The 23245-nt window shown below is 58.1% G+C and overlaps 2 protein-coding genes across 3 annotated transcripts; both read right to left on the bottom strand.

Moving 5' to 3' along the window:
* Nucleotides 1–948: 948 nt before the first annotated feature.
* Nucleotides 949–4630, bottom strand: TMDD1 (transmembrane and death domain 1). The gene has a single exon (XM_072031855.1). The coding sequence runs from the start codon at nt 1810–1812 to the stop codon at nt 1117–1119; it is 696 nt and encodes a 231-aa protein (XP_071887956.1). The 5' UTR covers nt 1813–4630; the 3' UTR covers nt 949–1116.
* A 123-nt stretch (nt 4631–4753) lies between these two features.
* FIGNL2 (fidgetin like 2) lies at nt 4754–22122 on the bottom strand. 2 transcript variants are annotated; one of them, XM_027445717.3, is made up of 2 exons: nt 21975–22122; nt 4754–8437 (listed from the first exon to the last, which is right to left on the bottom strand). In XM_027445717.3, the coding sequence occupies exon 2, from the start codon at nt 8424–8426 to the stop codon at nt 6267–6269; it is 2160 nt and encodes a 719-aa protein (XP_027301518.3). In that variant the 5' UTR covers nt 8427–8437; nt 21975–22122; the 3' UTR covers nt 4754–6266. The 2 variants fall into 2 exon arrangements, with proteins under 2 accessions (XP_027301518.3, XP_038028537.2); XM_038172609.2 differs by having other exon boundaries at nt 21985–22063.
* Nucleotides 22123–23245: the final 1123 nt, after the last annotated feature.

Genomic DNA, 23245 nt, shown 5'->3' with positions numbered 1-23245 from the left:
TGTCCAGCTTGGTTTCATTCTCTCTCTTGGATGCCCTATCGTCCTGTTACCTTCATGATGTAGCTGAGCACGGTAAATGCCTGTCCTGTGCCCCAAAAGCACCACACGAACTTGCCTCAGTGCTTGGGCAGCTCTGGAAACCAGGAGGTGCGAAGTCCTCTTCCTGCTCGCAGCAATGGGGCTGAGTTATCCCAAAAAGCATGCAAAGGACAACAGTGATAACATGACCTAGTTCTGACCAGGGACGTGGTACCAGTGATACAGGGATGTACGTGCAGCTGAGCTTTTTGGGTTCAAGGCTGGCTGTTTGCTCAACGGGCTTTTAGTGTTCAAGGAGGCCAAGTGCTAAAATGCATTGGGGGAAGCATCCTGCCATAAATGCTGCGTGCTTGCTTCTGGACATCAGCCTACCCCTGCAAACAGACGGCACTGGGGGCAGATCTGTAACCCCAAAGCAGCAGCACCTTGGGCTTCCACAAAACCATCCCTGCAGAGTAAATACACTCATCCTTCACTGCAGCGAGGCTGTCAGGGACGCAGCGTCCTCAGATCTCTGCTCCCTACCTCCCCATGCCCCCTCAAACGCCCCGGTTCCTGCGGCCGATGTGCTGCAGCGTGGCAGATGGCAAAGCCGCCTCTCCTGCAGCTCCCCCAGGTCCGGTAACAGCACGAGCGGGGCGGCCGCTGGGCTCTGACCTTCGCTTACTGTAAGGAGCAGCCCCGAGAGGAGCAGCCCTGTGCCAGGAACCGACCGCGCTGCTGCTTCAGGGAACAGCACTCTCTAAAGGGCAGGAGATACAATTTCATTTAAAAGAAAAAATAAATGATGAGTCGGTGATATTTGTCCTTTATTTTCTTCTCTGTTACTGTATTCCGCTGCTTGGTGGTTGGATTGATACGATTTGTTTCTTGATACAAAATAAAGATTTTTAACTCGAATGTCAGCAATCAGATCCAAAGCAAAAGGTTTTTATTTACTGCACAGCAGTTCCTTGGCTAAGAAATGGAGAGAAAAGCCCAGCCCCAATGTAGCAGACAGCCCAACAAGCAACCAAAGCCCCCACATTGGCCACAGGTTGAGCACCTAGATGCTGTGGTCCGGGTGATGTCCCTGCTTCAGGTGCTGCCTGAGCCCAGCAGCCAGCGACAGGAGTAGGCAGCAGCCAGGGTGACGAGGACGGAGACGAGGAACCCCCCGAGGATGCCGGAGACCACGGAGCTGACCCAGCCCAGGGGGCTGCGGGTGTACGGGGGTGGCGGCCGCCTCTCGAAGCGCAGCTCCCCCAAATCTCCCATGCCCCCGGCCAGGGCCCTCCTGCCCCGTGCCCCCGCGGGCTGCTCACCCTGCAGCAGCAGCCGCGAGGAGGTGAGGTGCTGCACGGTGCGGCCGTACTCCTCCACGTTCCTGCGCAGCTCCAGGCTCCTGTCCTGGTTCAGGTTTTTCCCCAGCTCCCGGGCTATGTCGGGGCGCCCGATTTGGTGGAGGCTGCGAACCAGCAGGTCCCAGGACATCCCCTCTCCCGCCGACTCCAGCCAGCTCCGCAGGGCTTCCGAGCAGCCGGGGCGGTGGCGGTGGCTGCCCCCCGGGAGCTCCGTCTCCCCCAGGTCCTCCTGGGGTCCCAGCAGCTGTCCCTGGAGCTGGCGGCACTCAGACAGGGACAGCAGCGCGGCGATGCGGCTCATGGTGTGCCGTCCCACCTTGTCTGCCACCGTGTCCTCGCACCGGCTGCCTGCCACCAGCGAGAGCAGGATGAGTGCTGCGGGTACCCTTGACATCGTCACAGCTCCAGGTGACCTCACAAGCTGGCACATTCCAGGGACGTGTCCCCTGTCACCCTGGTGGCATTGTCCTTGTCCCTCCCAGGGCTGAGCATCAGTTCGTTGTTCCAGGGTCCCGTTGTCCCCAGAAATTTGTCACTGCTTTTTCCAAGAGAGGATTTGGCCTCGGCTCAGCCAGGACACCTCCACCAGCCTCAGCCCCGCTCCTAAACACAAGGGCAGAAGCTGCCATTTCCCTGCAGAGCCCTGCAAATCCCACTGGGCTGGAAATGGGGCCCGCTCCCCTCTCCACCCCACAGTCAGAGGGTGCAGAAAGCAGAGCAGGGTTCAACCGAGGGGATTTTGCACAGGGAGCAGCCGAGGAGCCGTAACCACGAGGTGGCAATGCAGCCCTGGCGACAGCAGCCTCCCCAGGCACTCACACTTTATACCCATATCGTGATAAGGCTCCTTTTTCCCAGGACACGCGTGTTTCTCCCCAAACAGCCCCAGCACGGGGTGGTGCACAAGGCAGGGACCCAGGAGCGGGACCGATGCCCTCACCGGAGGCTTGTGAGGCTGGCATTAGGGGGCTCTGTCCTCCAGCATCCCCTCTCCTGGCTCACTCCATCATCACAACCCCGCAACCCTCAAGCTGCAGGGCTCAGGCATGGCAGGGATGGGTCTGGAGCTGACTTTGCCACCTCAGATGGATTTAGCCACTGGACGAGGACTATCACAGACTCACAGAGGCAAACCACATATTATGGAGGCTGCTTTCAATCCCATTGCAAAGATCAGAGAAGAATCGCCCCTGGAGAACGGATTTCTCCAAGATTTTGGTCCAGGACCTTCAGGAGCTTCGGTAAGGAGAGGTCCAGAGGGTGATGGTGAGGTCAGGACGGCTGCTTTGTGCCCTGCTGGAGAGCATTTCCAGTTTTCACCTCACCAAAAGCTCACCCTCTGTCTAAACGGGGCACACACCTGGCCAGGTTCACATGGAGCCACCCAGCTGAGTGGCCTGAGACCAGGCACCCAACCCAGCACCGTGGTCCTACCAAAACTGAATGAATTCTGCATGGAAAAAAGCAATCAACCAACAAGACAAAAACCCAAATCCAGCCGTGGACTACTGCTGTCACAGAGGCCTTCAGTGAGATCACTTTTTCTGTGCTGCTCTTATCAGAGCTTGTTACAGAAAGTCTCTTTTAAACAAACCTGTTCTCTGCCCCATTCCTGCTGCCACGTGGAGGGGGGTTTCTCCTGCTGGGAGAAGCAGAGGAGCTGGGGACATCAGAGCATCCCCCAAAACGCCAGGGGCTTGGGCTGGCTCAGACGAGAGCAGGCAGGGTTCACCAGCTTTGTGGGGTTACCCAGCTGCACGCATGCTTTCTGTTTTCAAGTCTCCAAATCCCTCCAAAATTCAGGGCCCGGCTGCAAATTCATCTCAGTGCTCTGCAGTGCCAGGAAACATCCACCTCAGCCGCCTTTGCCATCACATCCCAGCTGGAAGCAGCCTCCAGCTGAGCTTTCCATGCTCTGGGGAGAGCAGAGCTGGGTCCCAAGGCAGTATTTTGGGTCCCCCCCCCCAGCAGTGATAGCTCAGCCACTGCCAGGGGGCTTCGCCAGCACATGGAGGCACTTTGCTGGCCGTGGCTGGGCTCAGGAACAAAAGCAGAGGCTGCTGCCCAAGCAAGGGGCCCCTGAAACCCAACACGGCCCGTATAGGGACAGGGGGAGGGGAGCACTGCAAAACCCCAAACCCCACTGGCTGGATGAAGGAAAGGTGTGAGGTGCCATCAGCTTCTGCGTGCTCGGCCTCGGGATGCTCGCAGCAGGTGGGGAACAGCGGAACCAAGCCTCCCTTTGCAGGAGGAGGAGGAGGAAGGAGCCTTCTTCCCATTTTCCAGGCTTGCAGCTCGGCAGCCCATCTACCAAGTAATTTATTCATAGCACAGAAACCTCAGGGGGTCCCAATAAAAGGCCAGGGCTGGCCTCATTGTCACAGAGGCAGAGCACAAAGGGCTCCACGCACCTCCACGGACACCAACAAGAGCCAGGAACGCCACCACGGCCCCCCTGCCCTCCGCAGCTCCTCACCCCCCTGCCCACGGAGGCACCCTGGTGTCACCCAGCTAATTAGCACAATTAATTCTGCCCCACGACCCAGGCTGCTCGCCTGGCACCGCCGCGGTCCCAGAGCCCAGAGGGAGAGGCGATGCCGCCCGCCAGCCCCACCGAGGTGCGTGGGAAAAGGAGCGAGCAGGCACCCAGCCGGCTTTTCCCCTGACGTTCATTAACGAAGGCGGCTGTTAATGAGAGCATCAAAGCACAGCTTCCCCTCCAAGGCTGCGCATGCTCGTTTGATGGGAATCTCACGGAGTTTCAGGAGGAAACTGCCTCAATTCCCCCATCCGCCCGGATTTGCAGGGTCCCCATCCATAACCGAGAGCTTCCCTTTCCAAAAACCTCCAGCCCTGAAGTGTGATCTTGAACCAGCAAAACTGACACCAGCAACAGCAGAGGCAGGTGTTCTGCTGTTACTCAGCTTAAAACTCAGCTAACTCAGCTTAAAAAAAAAACGAAAAATTGCACCTGGTGCTGACAGAGAGACAACATAACCCAGCAGCAGCAAAAACCCAAGCAGCACCGACGCTAAAACCCCACTGATACCCCAAAGCTAACTGCCCCACAGCCATGCAGCAGCAAACACTAATTACAGACATGAAAACACACCAAGCAGCAGCAGGAAATTGCATTTTTTTCATAAAGCAAAACTCCCTGCAAGCCCCATGGTTAAAATTCCCCTCTTACCAATAACCCCCATGCACTGTCCCTAACGAGGGTATGGGGCACACCTGGACCCCCCCATGTCCCTACTGTCCCTCGTCCCCTCGTATCCCACAGCCACCCTTACCCCCAGTGCCAAAACCCCCTTAGGGCTGAAAAAATTGGGGGATGCAAGAGCTGGAACAAGGAGCCGTGAGCTCTCAGGAGGGCTTTCATGTAATCTCTTTAATACTGTGTAATACTTTTCTTTTTAAAATACAGTATTTCTTGAGGTAGACCATTACAGTTCAAAAGCATTTCTTTTTTTTTTTTTTCAGACATCAATAAGACATGAATTAAATACTTTCATGTACAATATGTTGCAAAATGAGGTAGAAGTGGTTACAGAGAGTGTACAAAGTCAAATATGATAATAATAATAATAAAAAGTCTTCAGGAACCCAGTACCACTTTTTGGAGGCGATGGGGAGGAGGCGGCTCCCGGAGCAGCCCGGCGCCGGCCTCCCCGGTAATGCCCTTTGCACGCGTGTGCTTCAGTGGGAAACTGCAAAAAAACTGGGGAACCCCCCCAAAAGCTGGCTCCTTTGGCATCCTGAGCACTGGGAGGGTGAAGCCGCCACTCGGCCCCGCGCCCCCACCGAGGCTTTTCCTGCTCTGCATGCGCAGACCCTGAGGTTCGGGGGGGGGTGGGGGGGGGGTCTGCCTCCCAAGCGCAAGACATAGCGCTAAAAAAATGACTTTTGAACCCAAAAACCCCGCCAGCCCACGAGGCCGACGGGGTGGTGATGGAGGCCAAAGGGGGGAGGCGAGCTGAGGTTTATCCAAAAAGCGGTGCTGGCGACAGCTCTCAAACTACGGCACTAGCACTCCTTCCGTCGAAGACACGTTACTCCACCAAACACTACAATAACAATGTTAACAAAAACAAAACAAAACAAAGCAAAATAAAATTATGGCATAATATATGTGAAAAGCACCCAAAATACATTCAACTTTCATCTTTGTAACAGCTTCAAGTTTTTTTTTTCTTCTTTTCTTTTCTTTCGCCTTTCTGTCACCCTTTTTGGAAGCAAATGCACAAGACAGCTTTGTCCTAAGACTGCAAACCCTTCACATCTCTTTTTCCTTTTCTGAGAAGATAAAAAGAGTTTTTAAAAACACATTCTTTTTTTTTCTTTTTGTCTGAGGTAATTCTTTTCCTGAGTAGTTAAAAAGAAAAACAAAAAAATACTACATACCTTACAAAAATAAAAACGAAGTCTAGTATATTAAACAATCTACAGCATTTTACTCCAAACCCCTGGGTTCTGTGATCCCCCCCCGCCTCCCCCCTCCCCGTGCCGCTTCCTCCGGGCCGAGGGCATCGCTGCCCTGGGCAATTTTTGTTGGAAACAAGGAAAAATGATGGAAACCCGAGCCTCTGCGAACAGGCACGGGGCTCTTGCATCGATCGGATCGGCGGAAAGCCGAATCCCGGCGCGCCCCCAGCCCCGCTCATCGCGTCGCTGGTCTGGAAGCGGCTGCCCGGGGAGGCAGGCGAATAATAAATAGGTTATCCTGAGTTCAGTGAGCGACTGCTTCCAAAAAGCGAAGAACCAAACCAGCCCAGTCACGTCAGAAACCATGAGAAAGAGGTACGGTGGTTGTCGTCGGGTCTTCCCGGGGAGGCTCGCGCGGTTCGGGGGGCGGCGGGCGGTCACCCCCCGGGGGCCGCGCCGTCAGTGCCTGGACCCGTACATCTTATCCCACTCCACGAACAAGTCCAGCTCCTTCTGCGAGGTGGCGGGGCGGACCTTGCAGAAGGCTTTCTCGAAGTCCTTGTAGGAGGTGGGCTGGATCTGGCCCGGCAAGCCGTGCAGCGTGGTGGCCCCGGCGTGCTGGCAGAGCTGGATCAGCTCGCCGCCCGAGAAGCTCTCCGTGTGCTGCACGAGGGAGGCCATCTCCCGCTCGCTCAGGCAGGAGCCCTGCTGAGCCAGCACGTGGTGGAGGATCTGCCGCCGGGCGATGCTGTCCGGCGGGGAGATGTAGAAGCGCTTGGCGAAGCGCCGGTGGGAAGCCTCGTCCATGCTGCCGGGCCGCGAGGTGGTCCCGATGATGACCACGTTCTGCTCGGCCGAGGTAGCTACGTTGTCCAGGTAGGAGAGGAGCTGGGACTTGAGGTTTCCAGCCTGGCCGCTGTCCTGGGCCACCAGCAGGGCCTCCGCCTCGGTGAGGAGCACCACCGAGGGCTGCCGGCACTTGGCCACGAAGAAGACGGTCTGCAGGATCTTCTCGGCTTCGGCTTTCCAGGTGGAGAGCAGGGCCGTGCCGCTGAGCTTCAGCAGGGTGGAGCCCAGCTGGGTGGAGATGCAGCGGCTCAGCAGGGTTTTCCCCGTGCCACGCGGCCCGAAGAGCAGGATGGTGCGGGGTGGCCGGCTCGCCCCGGTGTAGGCGCCGGGCCGCAGGATGGGCCACACCAGCTCCTCCTCGATGGTGGCCTTCACGGAGACCTGCCCGGCGATGTCCGTCCACTGCACGGGCGGCCCGCGCTCCACGATCTTGGTGTTCACCAGCTCCAACACCAGCGGGTCGACGTTTTTGGGCTGCTCCTCCACCGGCGGGCTGCCGAAAACGGGCGCCTTGGGCGGCAGCCGCAGCGGGAAGGGGGGCCCCAGCTCGGCCGCCCGCTCCCCGTTGGCGAGGGGGGGGCTGAACTTCTCGAAGGGCTCCGCCGGCCGTAGCGGGGCCTCCCCGGTGCCATAGGGTGGCGAGACCATGCTCTTCATCGGCTGCCCGCCGTACTTGCCGCTGTGCTCCTCGGTGCTCCCCGCTCCCGCCGGCCTCTTGCTGGCACTCGGGAACCCGTTGCCCCGGCACTCGCCGTTGTCCGACATGGGGTAGGGGGACTTTGGCTGCTCGTAGCTGTATTTCCGATACCTGCCCTCTGCCTCGTCCTCCCCGCCGGAGATATCGAAGGCTTTCCTCTTCAGGGCACCCGCCGCCTCGGTGCCCAGGGGCGGCACGGCCAGGGGGGCCAAGCCGGCCCCTTGGTAGCCGTACGCTGGCACCACGGGCGGGCGGGCAGCAGGCGGCGGGGCCGGGAGCGGGGTGGGCGCTGCGATGCCCGAGGGCAGGTAGGAGGCAGAGGGATGGGGCGGGTGGATGGCCCCGTAGCCCGGCTGCGGTGCGTAGCTGCCCGAGGCGTAGTTGTAGACGGGGCCGGAGGAGCCGTAGCCCGGCACCAAGGCGGACGAGGGGTGCGTGGGCTGCAGGAGCCCCGAGCCGTGCAGGGCGGGCGGGTGCGGGGGGGCAAGTGCTGTGCTGGGCTGGGCGCAGTAGCCAGAGGGCAAGTAGGTGCCGCCGTAGCCTGCGGGGTACTCCTGAGATGAGCCCAGCCCGCCGGAGCCGGCCGCTCCTCCGCACGAGTTCCCGGGGTAGATGGGATCGGCGAGGTTGGCGGACACCACCGGGGAGCCGCCGAGCCCCAGCGGCGCGCTGCCGGCGGGGACGGCGGGTGGCACCACCGCCTTGGCACCGGGGAGGCCATCGTGGATGGGGGTCAGCGGGTAGGCACCGTCGGAGCCGTGTGGCACGGGCCAGGGCTCCCCGTCCCCCTTCTGCCCGTTAACCGGCCCGAAGGCGCCATCCCCGTAGCCGCTCAGCGCCGGGCGCTCGTAGGGCGCATCCAGCACCCCCGAGTACTTCTCGGCGTACCTCTTGAGGAGGTTGGAGGCGGTGAGGGCCGAGATGTCGTCGTTGGCCCAGGCGTAGTTGAAGCGCTGGCGGGTGCTGGGGTACAGGTCGGACTTGTGGGCTGGCGAGGAGGTGGTGGAGGAGACGTCGAGGTGCTGCTCCGGCCACTGGTTCAGGGACTGGGCATGCTCTGGTGACCAGTGCATCTTCGACAGACCTGTGGGACACAGGGCGGAGGTAGGGTGAGACCAATGATAGAAGGACAAACGCCTCTCTGCACCCAAACCCCACGGTACCACGGTATCCATCTGGACCACTTTGCACCCCCCAGCTCCAAATGCACCCTCTGAATTATGCACCTCCCATGCGAAAAGCCCCTTGACCGCCCTCTTGCATCAACTAATGCAAAAATCTTGCACAACCAACGCAAAAATCTTGCACCAGTGATGAAATCACCCCCGACTACCAGCAACAGAACACGTCGCCCAACAGAATGTGACAGCCACGGCACCAGCCCGTGCCCTCGGGACGCCCACCTCCACCTCCAAAAGCCCACCGGCAGCTCCAGCCCCTGCATCCCTCTCGCTCCCTTTATTTTCCAGGGCCCAGAAGCCATGCACTGGCTGGCCACTGCAAAGCCAGCATTAATAGCATACCAAGGCACTCGTGATAATTATAATGCACGTGGTATTAATAGCACATTAATAGTGTTTCGCATATTAATAGCACGAAGAGGGCTGGGGTAAAGTGCAGACAATGCGAGCAGCTCCACGCAGCCCCGAGCATCCAGCACGGCTCCTGCCCAAGGAACAAAGCCCGGGTGGGAGCCGTGCAAATTCCAGCTTTCCAAGGTGGTTGGGGCCCAGGGGCTTGCATTGCACGCTTGCACACGCACGTGGGAAGCAGCCCTTCCACCTGGGCTCAGCGCAAGCCTCGCCAGCATCCCTCCGCTCAGCCGCTCGCCCCGCTGCCTGCTGGCAACATTTTTCGGCAAAGAGGAAGAGCGAAAAGCGCCGGCCAGCACCCAGCCCTGCCACGGCAGCGTGCCCCATTGTTATCTGCATGCGGGTCCCCCGCGCCCCCCCAGCAGCCCCCCTGCCCTCCTGCACAAAGCCGCAGGGACGGCTGCAGCGGGAGCGGGAGGGCCCTCGCGCACCATTCACCGCCGCGCTCAGCCTTTAAGCCACTTTGTGACCACAGCACAATTAGATTACTTAATGCTTTAATTGACTTATATGGCATTTGTACTTCCACTTTGGATATCAAACTTACACAAGAGGATTTAAATGGCGGCTTTGCGTGGCTTTATCCGGCATCCTCCCTGCATTTACTTGCCATTATTAAAGTGCTACCGATAGATAAACGTTCAGACAGAGACAGCCAAGACAGCCTGCGGGAAAGGGCCCTTTTTAATGAGCACAAAGGAGAACGCTTTCCAATAAACCTTTGCTCCCGCAGCAGATTTTCCCCGAGCTGTACATGGGCTCTGGCTAGGCAGAGAGAGGTGGTAGTGGCCAAGGGGGACCTTTCCCCTCTGGCTGGGAGCAAAAGGCACGAAGAAGCTATTAAAAGGAAAAATGAGGTTTGGGGTGAGGAAGAAAACATTATATACACATAATTTTTCTTGGAGGACACTAAAGCACCAGGAGTTTCCATCCTTGTTCCATGCTGTGACACCAGCCAGGAAACCCCTTTCTAGGTCAGGACCCCAGCGTGTTGCTAAACTGCAAGAAAAAGCTGTTTCTGGCCCAAAAGAGCTTCCAGCGGTGAGATCCCATGGGTACTCAAAGTGGCTCTGGCACATGCCAAGCCACGCAGCAGCCCCTCTGTGCTGGAAACCCAGGGCAGCAAAACGCATCTGCAAAGGCAGGGGCACGGGTCCGGGGGGGACACACTGGGGATGCAAATCCAGGGACTGCAGCTGCACCAGGAGCCAGGTGCAAACCCAAAACTGGTGTGCAACTCACAAATCCGGGCAGTGCTAGCTTAATTTCCCACAAAAACACCCCAACAAGGATGAGCACAGTCTCTGGGTTATTTCTCCGAGCAGTGCTCTGCTTTTTTTCCCCATAGCATGGGCTGATGCTGGCACCTGAAGCCTTTGGATGCCAGCTAAGAGCTGGGTGTCTAAAAGCAGGCACAGAGCTAGGAGTTTTTGGATGCCTAAAGTGACCCCAAGGTTGGTGGCTGGCAGCCCAATGTCACCATGTGGTGGTGGTCGGGGCTGGTCCTCCAGCTCCATCCCCAGCACCGAGCCTCGCGGCAAAGCAGCGGCGAGAAAAGGGGCAGGGGGGGTCTGGGGGTCTCCCTGGGCACATCAACACAGCCGTGCATCTGCGCTGCTGCCAGCAGGAGACGTTCAGGGCACCGCTGCAGCGAGAAAAGCAAACAAGAGCGTGAAAAGACCGAAAACCGCTTCCATCTGACCCCTTTAAACATGAGCCGCAGTCGGGAGACGTAAAACCGAGCGAAAACCCCATCACACCCTTAAAAACCCGACCGGCCGGCGAAGGGGGAGGGCTGGCAGGCCCCGGAGAAGTTGTCAGGGGGCTGCAATGTAACGTGAATGAGCTCTCAGAGCGGGACAGATGTTTCAATGCTCCCCTTGGCAGTGTGAGAAAATTACTGTCCAGTGACCAAATGGCACGGCCGGTTCCCACCCTCGCTGCTGGCCCATTATCTAAAGCGCAAGACAAAGGCGGGGAGGGGGGGCTGGGCAGGGGAGAATCCTATTGTTCCCTCCCGCCCTAATTATGGAAATCTTGTTAATCTATTCAGCAGCAACTCTGAACTGGGCTTTTGTTAGGGGGCTTTTTAGCCGCGCACAACCGGGGCGCACCGCCAAGGGTGTCCAACCGCTCGGCCTTGGGGACGGGGTGCGCTCCCTGACGCTGTCCCACCCCCAAGGAAAGCTCAGGCCGAGCGATTTGAGGGCCAGCCATGAAGCTTTGGGCTCCCCAGCATCGTCCTGGTGTGGCTGCCTTTGTTGGAGGCTCGCGGGGCGGCCACGGCACGGCCAGCACTGGATGCAAAGCCAAGGCGGGCGAATGACACGAGGCAGCGCGCGCTGGTGGCAGCAGCAACCCCAAGGGATCAGCGAGGGGTCGAAGGGATTTGGATGGCAAAGAAGGGGGCAGAGAACATGAAGCAAACTGGCTCGAGCTGAGGAAGCGCTCAAGCTGGGGTTTAAACCCAGCCAAGAGCCACGCAGGAGCAGCCCCAGCCCTGAGAGCGCCGGCCGTGCCTCAGTTTCCCCCTTGCTCTGCTCAGCCGTTCCTGCTGGGTTTTGCTCATCCTGCTGCTGCCTTCCTGGTTCATCTGCCGAGAGCTCCTCGGTCGTGGAGGATCTGTGCTTTTGAAGAATACTCTGGGTAGTTTCATTATCGCCGCACCATCCGCAGCAGCTTCTTGTCCTGAGCCTGCTTGGGCTTTAATTCCCCCACCTGAAAACTTTGGGCCCAGAGGGAGCAAACCCAGCTGCTGGGGGGTCTCATTTCTCAGCCCACCCCTCACCAAACACTTCCCACAGCCCTTATGAATGCTGCTAACACAGATCTCTTCTACCAGCTGCACGGGTTTGCCATGTGGGATTTTGCTATCAGCACCCAGAGCTGCATCCAGACAAGAACCTGGACCCCCCCCCGAGCCGACAGCTCCACTTTGCAGCTGGATTTGCGGCACCGAGAGGGGTTTGTGTCTGTGCAGAGACACTCCGGGTCTTGCAGCGTGCCTCAGCACTCGGACGGCCGTTGGGTTTTCGGCCACGGTTCAGCGCTTTGCTGCTCGGAGCTGCGGGAGACGCGCTGCTCCGCTGGAGGCTGAGCAGCACTGAGAGCTTCGAGGCGAAAGGCGAGGCAGAAAAAAAATGCAGGAAGGGAGAACAGACTTTCCCGATTCAGCCCAGCGCGCGCGGGAGGCCGCAGGAGCGACTGTATTTCTTTTAAATGAGGCATTTCCTGATGATCTTTTTTGGCTGCTGCTGCGAGGAGCTCGCCCTGGGTTGGCTCACCCCTGCCTTACAACCGCAGCGTAGGCAGAGCGCCACGGCGTTCGGGCGAGTCAGATCCCGGCAATAAATGAGAATTATGACACCCGCTATGGACCCGAGAAACCTTTTAGCATCGATGCTGTAGATCCCAGCATTTCTGCACGCTGATGAACGCCTTTCAGCCAGATCCTGGGCATCTCCATGCCCTGGTGGGTCCACGCCAGGCCAAGCAGCGGGGCAGGGACCCCCCCAGCCCCAGGCTGGAGCATCCGCGCTGCCCACTCGTATATCAAGTGCAGAGCAGCTGGACATCAGGACGAAACGGAGACCGGCCAATGGGCCACAGCCCATCTGTGCTGCTCCACGACCCAGCCAGCAAATGAAAAATTAATACGTGTCCGCTCGGCCTGGCAGCAGCTGAGCATCACCCATCTGTCAAGGCAGGACCCGAAACTCGCCGCTAAATGTCACGGGAGGAAGCTGGACGCATGGGGTGCCCCGGGAGTCCCCAGAACCAGGGGTATGGGCAGCAAAATCGGGGTGTTATTAATAACAGGCTGGTTAAATCAGTGGATTGAGGAATTTCATTGCCTCCCCCAGACGTTGCTTCCCACTCGCCTGCCCTAAAAGCCCTCGTTTTCCATAGGAAGTTCACTGGGGAGACATTTCAGCTGTGACCTCCCGGTAGACCCTTGCTTGAAGGAGAGTTCCCAGGTAGGAAGGAGGTTTTTGGTAAAAGCTTCGTTGAGCATTTAGGTCATCAAAGCCTGCTGTCCCCTGAGGTGGTCTCTGGGTGGGTGCTCAAGGTGCAGGAGAAACCTCAGCTTTCCTGGAGAACGGGGCCGTGGCCCATGGGTGCTGCTCAGGTCCCTTCTGGGACTGAAGGCCTGCCCCAAAATTTCATTCCTCGATGCCAGGCAAGCTCCCCAGAGCCAGGCTTGGCTGCAGCACGTTGGGCCCAGCCCATTTTCCAAGGATTACATTAGAGAGGAAAATCCATTTCTAATCAGCAGAACAATTTCCCCAAGCAGACGTGGCCCCATAAAAAGGTCAGGAGGTCAAACGGACCCAATTTGCATGCGATCTGCATAACAAGGGAGGGTGGCGAGCATGCCCCTGGAGCACCCGGTTTTGGGTTTTGGCCCTGCAGGTTTGTGGGGTCGATGGGAAGACGTCGGGATATGGTCCAGAGGCATCTGGCATCACCAGAGAAGGTGCTCTGAAGAGCTTCATGTCCTGACCTCACCCCATTCAAAGCCACTTGCTGAAAGACATCAGGACGTGCCGCATCCCCCCGTGGTCCCAAAAGAAGGGTGCTGTGAAAGGCATCGTGGATGCAACGCGCCCTGCGTGATTCTTCCCTTCCTGCCACGGCTCCGTGGTGCCAGCAGCAGCAGCAGCACCGTGGGACCCTCCTGGTTTGTGGGATCCTCGCTGTGCCACAAGGAGCAAAGCAGAAGCGTAATGGGGCCGGACGCAGCCCTGGGGCTCTGCTCTGCTGCCACGGATGTGAAGGGGGAAGAATTCTTGCTGTGCGCAGTCCCACACGGAGCAGAAGTGGGTTTTGGTGCTGGGATCAGGACGCGGTGCTCGTGCAAGCAGTGGCACAGGGCCAGCAGCTGTCCTCGTGCTGTGCTGTGGTGATGGGTTCCGGGAATTCCCAGAGGCTGACAGAGCCCCCGGAGGGATTTTGCAGGCTACAAGTCCCTAGCTTGGAAGAGGCAAAGCCCAGAGGCTGGCACGACGAGGGAGCAGCATGGGCACAGTTGTGGTCCCCCCCTAATGCACGCGATGCTGCTGGCCAACACAGCTCAACCTGTCATGGGCCAGCTCAAGGCCCAGATTTTCTTTTTGATATTTTTCTATAAATACCAGGGGGAGGAAGGTTTACAGCAAGGATCGGTGCTGCTGCACCCAAGGAGCCACGGTTTGCTTTGTGCCCAGCACTGTGCGCGCACCCAAGCCTCAGACAGACCCTCTGCAGTCTGTGAGCCCGGATATATGCGTGAAACCCAAAAGGTTGAGGGCGATTTTCAGTATTTCCCTTTGCAAGAAGAAAGCATCACGGCTACGTTTGGTTTTCCCACAAGCACTGAGCAATTTTGGACACTGTGGCACCGCCAGTCCCTTCACCCAGCCCAGGACCTCTCCTCCCCGGGTATTTTTCACGCTGCAGCTCCAATAACGAACTCCCCCGGGGGGGCAAAGCCAAGCCAGGAGCCACCAGCCCCAGGTCCCCCTCCTGCTCTATCTGCTCCAATATCTCGGCTGCAGCCAGGTCGTGGCTGGAGGCTGTGGAGGAAGTGGGAGCGGGGCTGCAGCAGGGAGATAATTTGCCGCGTGCACCGGAGCCTGTCGCAGCGGTAGCTGTAACGCTCCAGCTCATATCCTCCACGGAACGAATCAATCTTAATTAACTCTAATTCTGGATAGCCTCCCTGCCCCATCCAGCGCCTTTAGAAACGCGGTTGTATTTTCTGCCTCGGTGCCTTCCCCAGGCAGCACGCTCCGGGGGGAATTGAGCAAAAAAACCCTCTTTTTACCGCTGCATCTCCATCCTCTCGGTCTCCTTGTGCCCCCGTTCTGTGCCTGGCAGGAGGGCAGACCCCAGCCCCAGCCCCTGTTTAACACCTTCCCGTGCTTCCCGGAGCATCACGCACCGCAACGCGTCCAGCCCCGCTCGCGCAGCGCCTTGGGGGAGGCCTCTCGGTGCCTTTTGTTTTCACAAGCCTTTTGACTCGCTGATTCTTTTTTAAACACCGCCCCAGCAGCCTGAAAAGCAGAGGTCCCTCCTGCACTCCATTCACTAATGGATTTTCCAGAAGTTCCCTTTTTGGGCTGCTTTCTTTGCTGACACCGCTGCCCTCATCCAGGCTGCATCTCCCCTCTGCAATGCGCCTCTGCTTGCAGGGACGGATGGACGGACGCTGACTTTGGGGACCCACGTGCTGCACTCGGAGCTCCTACAGCTCCTAAATCTTCTTGCACAGTTATTTGCCTTATTGTTAAAGCAGGGTACGAGCACCTCTGCCAGTTATTACACGTTTGCGCATTCCTGCTCAAAAACAAAAATAGGTTAAACAACAACAAGTTGGGAATTCGCCTCCAAAAACAGGAGCTCTGGGGGATGGCAGGTCCAGCCTAAACACCAGGAGACTGAAAATTGCTGCTCCAGACCCTGCTACATCCCTGGGGAGGCTTCACCCCCAACCCCGACGGCAGCCTCGGAGTGAAGGCATCGACGCTCCCCGGTGCTGGGAAATTGGGGCGAAGTTTTGAGCCACGCTGGCTCCACGCAGCCTCCGAGAGCGCATCGATCGGGCAGCGCCGGGCCTGTCTCCGAGAGCTAATCCTAGGGCAGAAATAATTCATTTTCCTCCCTTTTCAGCAGCCACTCATTAAAAAGTAATCACCTTGTACGAGGAGGATATGAACAGCCCAAGGTCAGATCCATAATTGCGTTATTTCTGGAGCACATACCTGGCTCGGGCGACCGACGGCCACGCTCTGACCCCAGCCCTGCTGCCCCCCCCCCGGGATCTGAGCCCTGCCCCACTGCACAGCTTGGAGCTGAGGAAGAGGAAGATGAAGGTGGAAACGTCTTCACATCACCAGCCCTCTGCCAGTGCTGCCCACCAGAGCACCCGCATCACACTACGGGGACGTCGCTCTCCATCCACTCCAAGCACCCGCAACGCCTAAAGGGGGTGGAAATATTCTTTATTTTCACCTTGCTGGCACTTGGCTGCTTTATAAGGGTGAAGCTGCAAAGAGTAAGATAAAACTGTAAGGTACAGGTGAGAAAATGCCGAAATAACAGGAGGGAAGCTGTGCTGCTTGCACCAGCAGCTCTGCCACCCGCAGCCCCACGCGCCTCTCGCATCCAGCTCAGCTGCCACATCCCCGTCCCCTCCTCACCGCCCAATTCCTCAGCTCCCAGCCAGCACCAACATCCTCCTCCTCCTGTCGGGACACACGGCTGCAGCCTTCGCCCCGAGCACGAGGGCTGCCCACCCCGTAAATCCATTTCCTGCATTCCTCACCCCGGTAAGCAGGGAGCCCCCGGGGCTCATTCACACGTGGAGCCGATGCCGGGCACCTCAGTGCGCTCTCGGGCACCTCAGCGCGCTCTCGGGTTACTACAAACCCACTCAGCACATAAAATCCTTCCCGGCGCTGTTATTTATTCCCCTGGGCACCGGAGCTGCAGGCGAGGAGGAGGCGAGTCCCTGCCCGACAAACGGGGGCCACGAGGTTTAGCCGGCTCGCAGCACGTTATTGTTTCAGCAGATTTATGCTTGCAACATGTGGCCTGATTCAGCATTTCGAAGGAGGAGGGGAAGATGCTCTGGGAACCGGCTGGAGCACGGGGCTGGGATGGGGCTGGAGCATGGGGGACGTGATGGGGATGGGACAGGGATGGGACAGGGGTGTGGTGGTCCCAGATCTGACCAAACTATGCAGAATAGGTAAGAAAATCCCCACGTCTCAGCATCAGAAGCAGGAATGCTGCAAGGTTTTGGTGCTGGGTTTTGTGCTGCCTGATCACACAGGGCCAGCTCGGGAGCCTGGCGTCACCACCGGTGACATGGGGAGCAGGACACGGAGCAATGCCCCAAGCAGGCAGGACCTGCCCATGGCATTTGGGACAAGCCCTTCACAACCTCTCCAACACCTCTCACACAGCTCAGGTTCCCAGCACATCACCCCTGGCGTTTCGTTACCCCGCTCTGCAGCCACCGGTCCCCTCCCCACCGCTCACACCCACACCACCACGTCCCGGGAGGTGTCGGGATGTGGGACGCAGATGGATGCTCCATGGGTTCCCCAAATCATGAGCACACCTTGCTGCTCCCCTGCACTCATCCCTTCCTCCTTTCCCTCGCAGAGCAGCGTTGCTGCGTGCAGCCCTCACAAGACAGGCGGTGACAAACAAGGAGAGGAGCCGGGGCTCGCCGCAAGCCCAGCTGACAACGTCCCCTTGCACCACGGAGCTGCCACGGCCCCGCAGAGGACAAGGCAGGAGACAAAGCCATCCGGCAGCTGCTGCTGCTGCTGCTTTCGGAGGCCTAAAGCAACACGAAGGGAGATTAATGACAGCGAGAGCAGCTGAGCTGCTCAGCCACCGGCCGGGGGACGAGGGGACCCAGGCTCCCGCGTCCCCTGCTGCCACGAGTCCCTTCCCAGCTCGGTGCTGCCGCACCTCTCATCTATTTACACAGCAAATTCTTTGTCAGGGACAGCCTCCTCTTATGAGTTTGGCCAGGGCAGGAGAAAGGGGCACTTATTCAGCTATTATTCAGCTTTTTTTTTGTAGGCAAGACAAGTGTGGGTTAAAGTGCAATTTGTCTTGACATTAGTTTTCACTTTCTTGGGGGAAAAAAAAAAAAAAAAAAGTGGCTCTTTTGAAGGAAAACACTCGCCTGGGCACTGCAACCCCAGCAGCTTGGGGACGCCTCTGCTGCTCCTGGCTGGTCCCTAAATGGCACCCAAAATGGGGGGTCCTGGTCCAGGGCTCGGGGCCCCAGGCACCTCCGCAATGCAGACGGTGACGGCATCGCTGTAATGTGATAAACTCGCCCAATTTTTCCTTGATCGAGTTACCTGTGCTCAGGAGAAGGCAGCTGGAAAGAAAAACGTATAATTTGCACCCTGCCCTGCTCTCAGATGTAAGTCAGCAACGTCCGTGAGGCCTTGGCCGGGTTTATTAGGGCCCCCATAAAGATCAGGGGTTGCTGATAAGTGACCCCAGGCATGCACCACTGCAGGAAAAATTGTGCTAGCGATCTGTACAATTTAACCAACATTAACTTCAGCTGATGACAGGCCACAAGGCCAGCAGAAAGACTTTACAGCGGCCTCGTTACACAGCAAAATAAACTTTGCTGCGGAGAGCCGGGGCTGACTCAAGGCTGTTGCTGCCGTGGAGGGGAAGCTGCGAGCCCTGGCACCGGTGGCCAGCACTGGAGCGGAGCTGGTGGCCAGCAGCAGCATCCTCTGCTGATGAAGACAGGAGGAAAAGTGCTGTGGGGACATGGGATGGAGCTGCAAATGTTCACTTAATGGGGAAATAACACCGCAGCTGAGAAACCCCAAAATGTCCATGAAAAGGGTGCAAGTCCTTCTCGCCATCCCCGAGCAGGAGAACAAGTTTTTCCAAAGAAAAACCAACAGGAGGCAAAAAAGAGGACGGCCAGCAGCGATCGCAGCAAGCAGCAATGCTGGGAACCCACAGCAGAGGTGGCAGCACGAGGACAAACTCTTCCTCCAGAGCGGGAACTGCCAGGGCTGGGAAGGAGAAGCTGGGAATTCCCTGATCCCGCAGTGGGAATTTTCCTGCTTGATGCTGATCAATTCTGGTTTGGGCCCAGCGCCATAAACCCGAGCACAGCAGCAGCGGTAACGAGGTTTTTAGGGCGTGGGCATGACAACGGTGCTAAAAACCTGCATTAAGTCGGGTTCTCCTCCCAGCCGGCATGGACAGGAGGAGAACTCGGTGCACCGGAGCACGGGGACACGCACACTGCTCACACCCTAGCAGCTGCCTGAGGGGCCAGCACGGCCCAAGAGGGAGAAAAACATCTTTGTTTGCCATAAAAAAAACCTAGAAGAGAAGGTTCTGCCTCGCTGGCACCCGAGCTGGGGGCTGTTTTCTGCAGCTGGGGGGAGAGGGAGGGGGCGCGCCGAGCAAATGAGATGCTCTGAGCCGCGAGGCTCAAGCTCTGCTGCACGCTGCAAAATTACAGCTGACATTTGGGCAGATGTGCGGGGATCTGCCCCGGGATGACAAAGGCAGCGCCCCAACAGCCCCCGCCACACGGCTGAGCCCTGCTTCGAGCCATCTAATCAGTGGAGCTCAAAAACTACAGCTGAAAAGTGTTTACAATGGCATAAATGCAAGGGTCAGCCTCACGCAAGGGTCACGATCGCTTCTCCAGATGCATTAATGTCATCTCGGAGAAATTCCCTTTAGGAATCCACAGGCAAAGCCACCGCCGGGAGCTGTGGCTGGAGGCATCCCCTTCCCCTGCACACCACTGGCCTGCAGGGAAGAAAGCAGAGGAGCAGAAAACCCAGGACAGCAGAAAGACAGAAGGGAAGGAAGGAGCACATCTGGCCATTTGCGGAGAAACCCGTGGCTGGCGTTTGTACCCTCAGGAATATCTCCTCGCCTGGGAGGATACAAAAAGGATGAAACATCTGCAAGCACCCGCGAGGCACAGCACACACATCCAGCCTCTTTCCAGGAATTTTTCTAAAATATCGCTAGGAATCTCATCACTACGAACATCAAGCTGTGCACAACGGTTTGGTTCCTCCTAAATTGCTTCCACTGAAGCAGGACCCGACGCCGGCTTCGGAAGGGATGGCTCCTCGAGCCTTTTTTGTTTACCTTTTCTGATGGAGAAGGAGGAGGAGGTGAATGGGGCGACCCCACGGGCACTGCCCCGGCCTGAGGTTAGGCCCTCGGGGCTGGATTCGGGCACCCAAAACAACAGCCTGGCTTCCAGCAGCTACCGAATCCCCTGGATGGACGTGGGGTGAGGACCCCAAATTTTCAACCCGCTTATTCGAACGCCTAATTACAGGTCTGGGAGCAGCCCGAAGTGGGCATTTGTGAAAATCACAGCCCCTGCTTGCATCAGGCTGTACAAACACGGAAAGCATCCTCTGGATCATCTCCTGGCAATCAACAAATAAAGGCAAACAGAGCCCCAGCCACGCAGGGGGAAGCACGTTGCTGACCAGAGGCATGGAGCTACGAACGCAGACACCAATTTCTGCTGTTTCTTTCAATAAGCCCCTCCTGGAGAGTTTGCCTTATTTCCGAAGACGTGGTGAAACCTGCCTCGGAGCCTTCTCGGCGTTTATTCCACGTTTTTACTTGGGGAATTAGCCCTGGCAGGATGGAGGAGGAGAGCAAGCGTTTTGTGTTACAGGACCGCGGCGAACCGGCACCGAAGCGAGGATGCTGCTAAAACCCCAACCCCGATGTCAGGAGGAAGAAAAAGGCCGGGGGAAAGGGAGGGAGGAGAAAACACCAGTTCCAGATAAGCAATTGTTAACATGATCCATATGGTACACAACTTGCCTTTCTGTTTAACCAAAATGATAATGGCAAAAGGAAAGAATGCGGAGGGGGCTCTGCGGGAGAACAAAGGCGGCTGCCTAAACCCTTCCCTGCAGCCCGGTTAAAAGAAAACTAATTGTGAGAGGGGAGAGCCAGCGCGCTGCTCCTCCGCGGGCTAAGCCGTGCCGAAACCCCACCCCGAGCCCTCTCCTTCTCCTCTCTGAAAGCTTTAAAAATAAACCGCGGAGCGTTTGGGAGAGCGGCGAGTTACTGCTCCGTAAGTGAAACTGCAGCTGTCAGCAATAAAATAAAATAAAATAAAAATAAAAAAACAACTGACAAGTATTAACACGGACGTTTTCATAATCAATAATAAACTTTAAATGTAAGCTGCAGCTCAGAACCATCACTGATGTAAACACCAAGTCCATTCCGCTCAGATCTGTGATGAATTCAGGCCGGGGTGTTTATGTTATTGCAGGATCCCGAGGCTTTCCAAGGCACACAATACAGTATGTGCCATTCATTATCCCCGGCAGTCCCCGAAGAGAAAATGTCAACACACTTCTGCTAAAGAGACCTAAAACAAATGTTTAATTTGATAAACAACTCCTGGGCCTCGCACCCCGCAGAAATGCCTGGTGCAGAGCCACCACGCACACGAGCCGTGTGCTGGCACCGCGGGAGCGCCGGACCCCAGCCCCCTGTCATCGCCGCGCGGGCTCCACGGCACCGGGATGCAGCTCGGGGAAATCCTCGATTCCAAGGCACGAAACCAGCAAATCGATTCCCAGCCGGTACTTCGTGCGCTCACACACCCTCTACGGAGGCTCAAAGCCCACCAGCAGCTCAAGTGCTCTTCTAAAATCACGGCGGCACCTTTGCAATCCGCTCATTGCAAAAAAAAAATAATAAATAATAATAATAATAATAATAACACGGGCTCCAATTAATGGCACCGTTCATTTTTATCACAGCGGGGGGAAATGAAGCGGGATGCAAACGTGCGCTCGGAGTCTCCAGGAGCAGGAGGCTGTGCGCTGGAGGACACCCTACAAAGCTATTTAATAACCTTTCTGCTTTTTTTTTTTTTTTTTTTTTTCCTCCCCAGAGCCTTTTGTCCTCCAAGTGGAAGAAGCACACTTAAAAAAAAAAAAAGGAGCAGAAGCAGCACCAGAAGCTGAAGCAGGAGCTTGGGGAAGGGCTCGCAGCGCCGCGGCTGTTTTGGTGCTTGACGTGCGGCGGCGCGGGGGGCGCGCATTGTTTGGGGCCGGGACCCCCCCCCGGCACCCCCTCCCCGAGCCCCTCCGGAGCCCGTCCCGTTCCCTCGTGGCTCCCCGATTTTTGTTTTATTTTCTTTTATTTTGGTGGGGGGGGTGAAGAGGCGAGGAAAAGGGCAACGGCCGGAGCAGCGGGGGGAGGAGGATGCGCGGTGCCTCTCCGCCTCCCTGCCTCCAACAGCGCCAAATTCGGCCGGTTCCCCCCCCCAAAAAAAAAAACAAAAAAACACCCAAGCTCGGCTGATTCCGCCCAGAAACGAACGGGCGGCCCCGAGCAGGGGGGGGGGGAGCGAGTAATGGGATGGGATGGGTGGGAGAAGGGGGGTGGGGGGGGGAAGGATTAGGGGATGCTTTCCCAGGAGCCGCCCCTCGATCCTCTTAACCCCCTCCCTGTTCCCGGGGCCCCCCCACTCACCTCCTCATACCGGCGGATCCTAACGCAGCCCGGCGGCGGGCGGCCGTGCGGGGGGCCGCATCCTGCCCCGCTGCCGCCCGGACAATGCGGGGCGGCCCGCGGGCGGCGGGGGCTGGGGGCCGGCGTTGGGGTTGGGGTTGGGGCTGGGGCCGGCTCTGGGCTGGGGCTGGGGCTGGGGCCCCCGCCCGCCGCCCACTGCCCGCCCCCGGGCGGTGCTGGGGCGGAGCGGGGCGGGGGAGAGAGAGAGAGAGAAGCGGCCCCCAGGGGGCGGCGGGGGTGGGGGGGCTTTGGGGGGGGGGGGGAGTAAGGGGAGGACGGGGGAAGGGAGCTGGGGTGGTGCTGGAGAGGGGTTGGGGATGGATTCGGCTCCCAGCCCGGCCGGGGGTGGCTCGGCACAAAGGTGCGGGGAGGAGGGGGTGGAGAGGGAGGGTTGGACCCCGCTGGGCATCGCTGGCCCCCAGTGGATTGTGTCCCTGCACCCATTCACCCCGACATCCTGCACCCCAGCACCCCGACATCCTGCACCCCAGCACCCCGGCATTCTGAACCCCTGCACCCCAGCACCCACACACTGCAACATCTCACCCCCCAGCATCCCAGCACCCATTCACCCCCACCTCCTGCACCCCTGCACCCCATCACCCATGCACCTCGACATCCTGCACCCTTGCACCCCGACATCCTGCACCCCTGCACCCCGACCTTCTGCACCCCTGCACCCCAGCACTCATCAGCCCATTCACCCCAGTCTCCTGTGCCCTACCATCCCAGTGCTCCCTCACCCCAATCTGCTGCACCCCAAAGACCCAACACCTATGCACCCCCATCTCCTGCACCCCCACACCCCAGCACCCCCACACTCCGACACCCCAGCCCATGGCATCCTGGCACCCCAACATCCTTGCACCCCATCCCTTTGCACCTCAGCACCCTGCCCCCCCATATTCCAGCATCCCCTTGCCCTGCACCCTGTCCTTGACCCCCAGCACCCCAATTCCGGCCCTGCCCGTACCCCAAGGACCCAGCTGTGGCTGCAGGGAGCCCAAGGCTGGGTCCTCAGCTGCTGAACTGCGCTCGGAGGAATCCCAAATACCTGGAATAGTTTCCTACTATTAGTTTACCACGCAAAAAATAAAACAGTTGCCCCAAGGATACTGTGTCAATGGGAGGTGTCCGCAGGACAACCATTTATTAAGGATTTAGCCACCCCACCGGACCCGCACGGGCTTTGCTCTGCCCGGCATCAGCTGGGGCGGTGTGAGATGCTCTCC

The sequence above is a fragment of the Anas platyrhynchos genome, chromosome 34, assembly GCF_047663525.1.
Source record: "Anas platyrhynchos isolate ZD024472 breed Pekin duck chromosome 34, IASCAAS_PekinDuck_T2T, whole genome shotgun sequence".
In the NCBI taxonomy this organism is placed as follows: Eukaryota; Metazoa; Chordata; class Aves; order Anseriformes; family Anatidae; genus Anas; species Anas platyrhynchos.
This window is presented reverse-complemented; position numbering and strand designations above follow the sequence as displayed.

Excerpts from the sequence above, each read along its gene's own strand:
- TMDD1 (XM_072031855.1), bottom strand. The coding sequence starts at position 1,812 with ATGTGCCAGCTTGTGAGGTCACCTGGAGCTGTGACGATGTCAAGGGTA.
- FIGNL2 (XM_027445717.3), bottom strand. The coding sequence starts at position 8,426 with ATGCACTGGTCACCAGAGCATGCCCAGTCCCTGAACCAGTGGCCGGAG.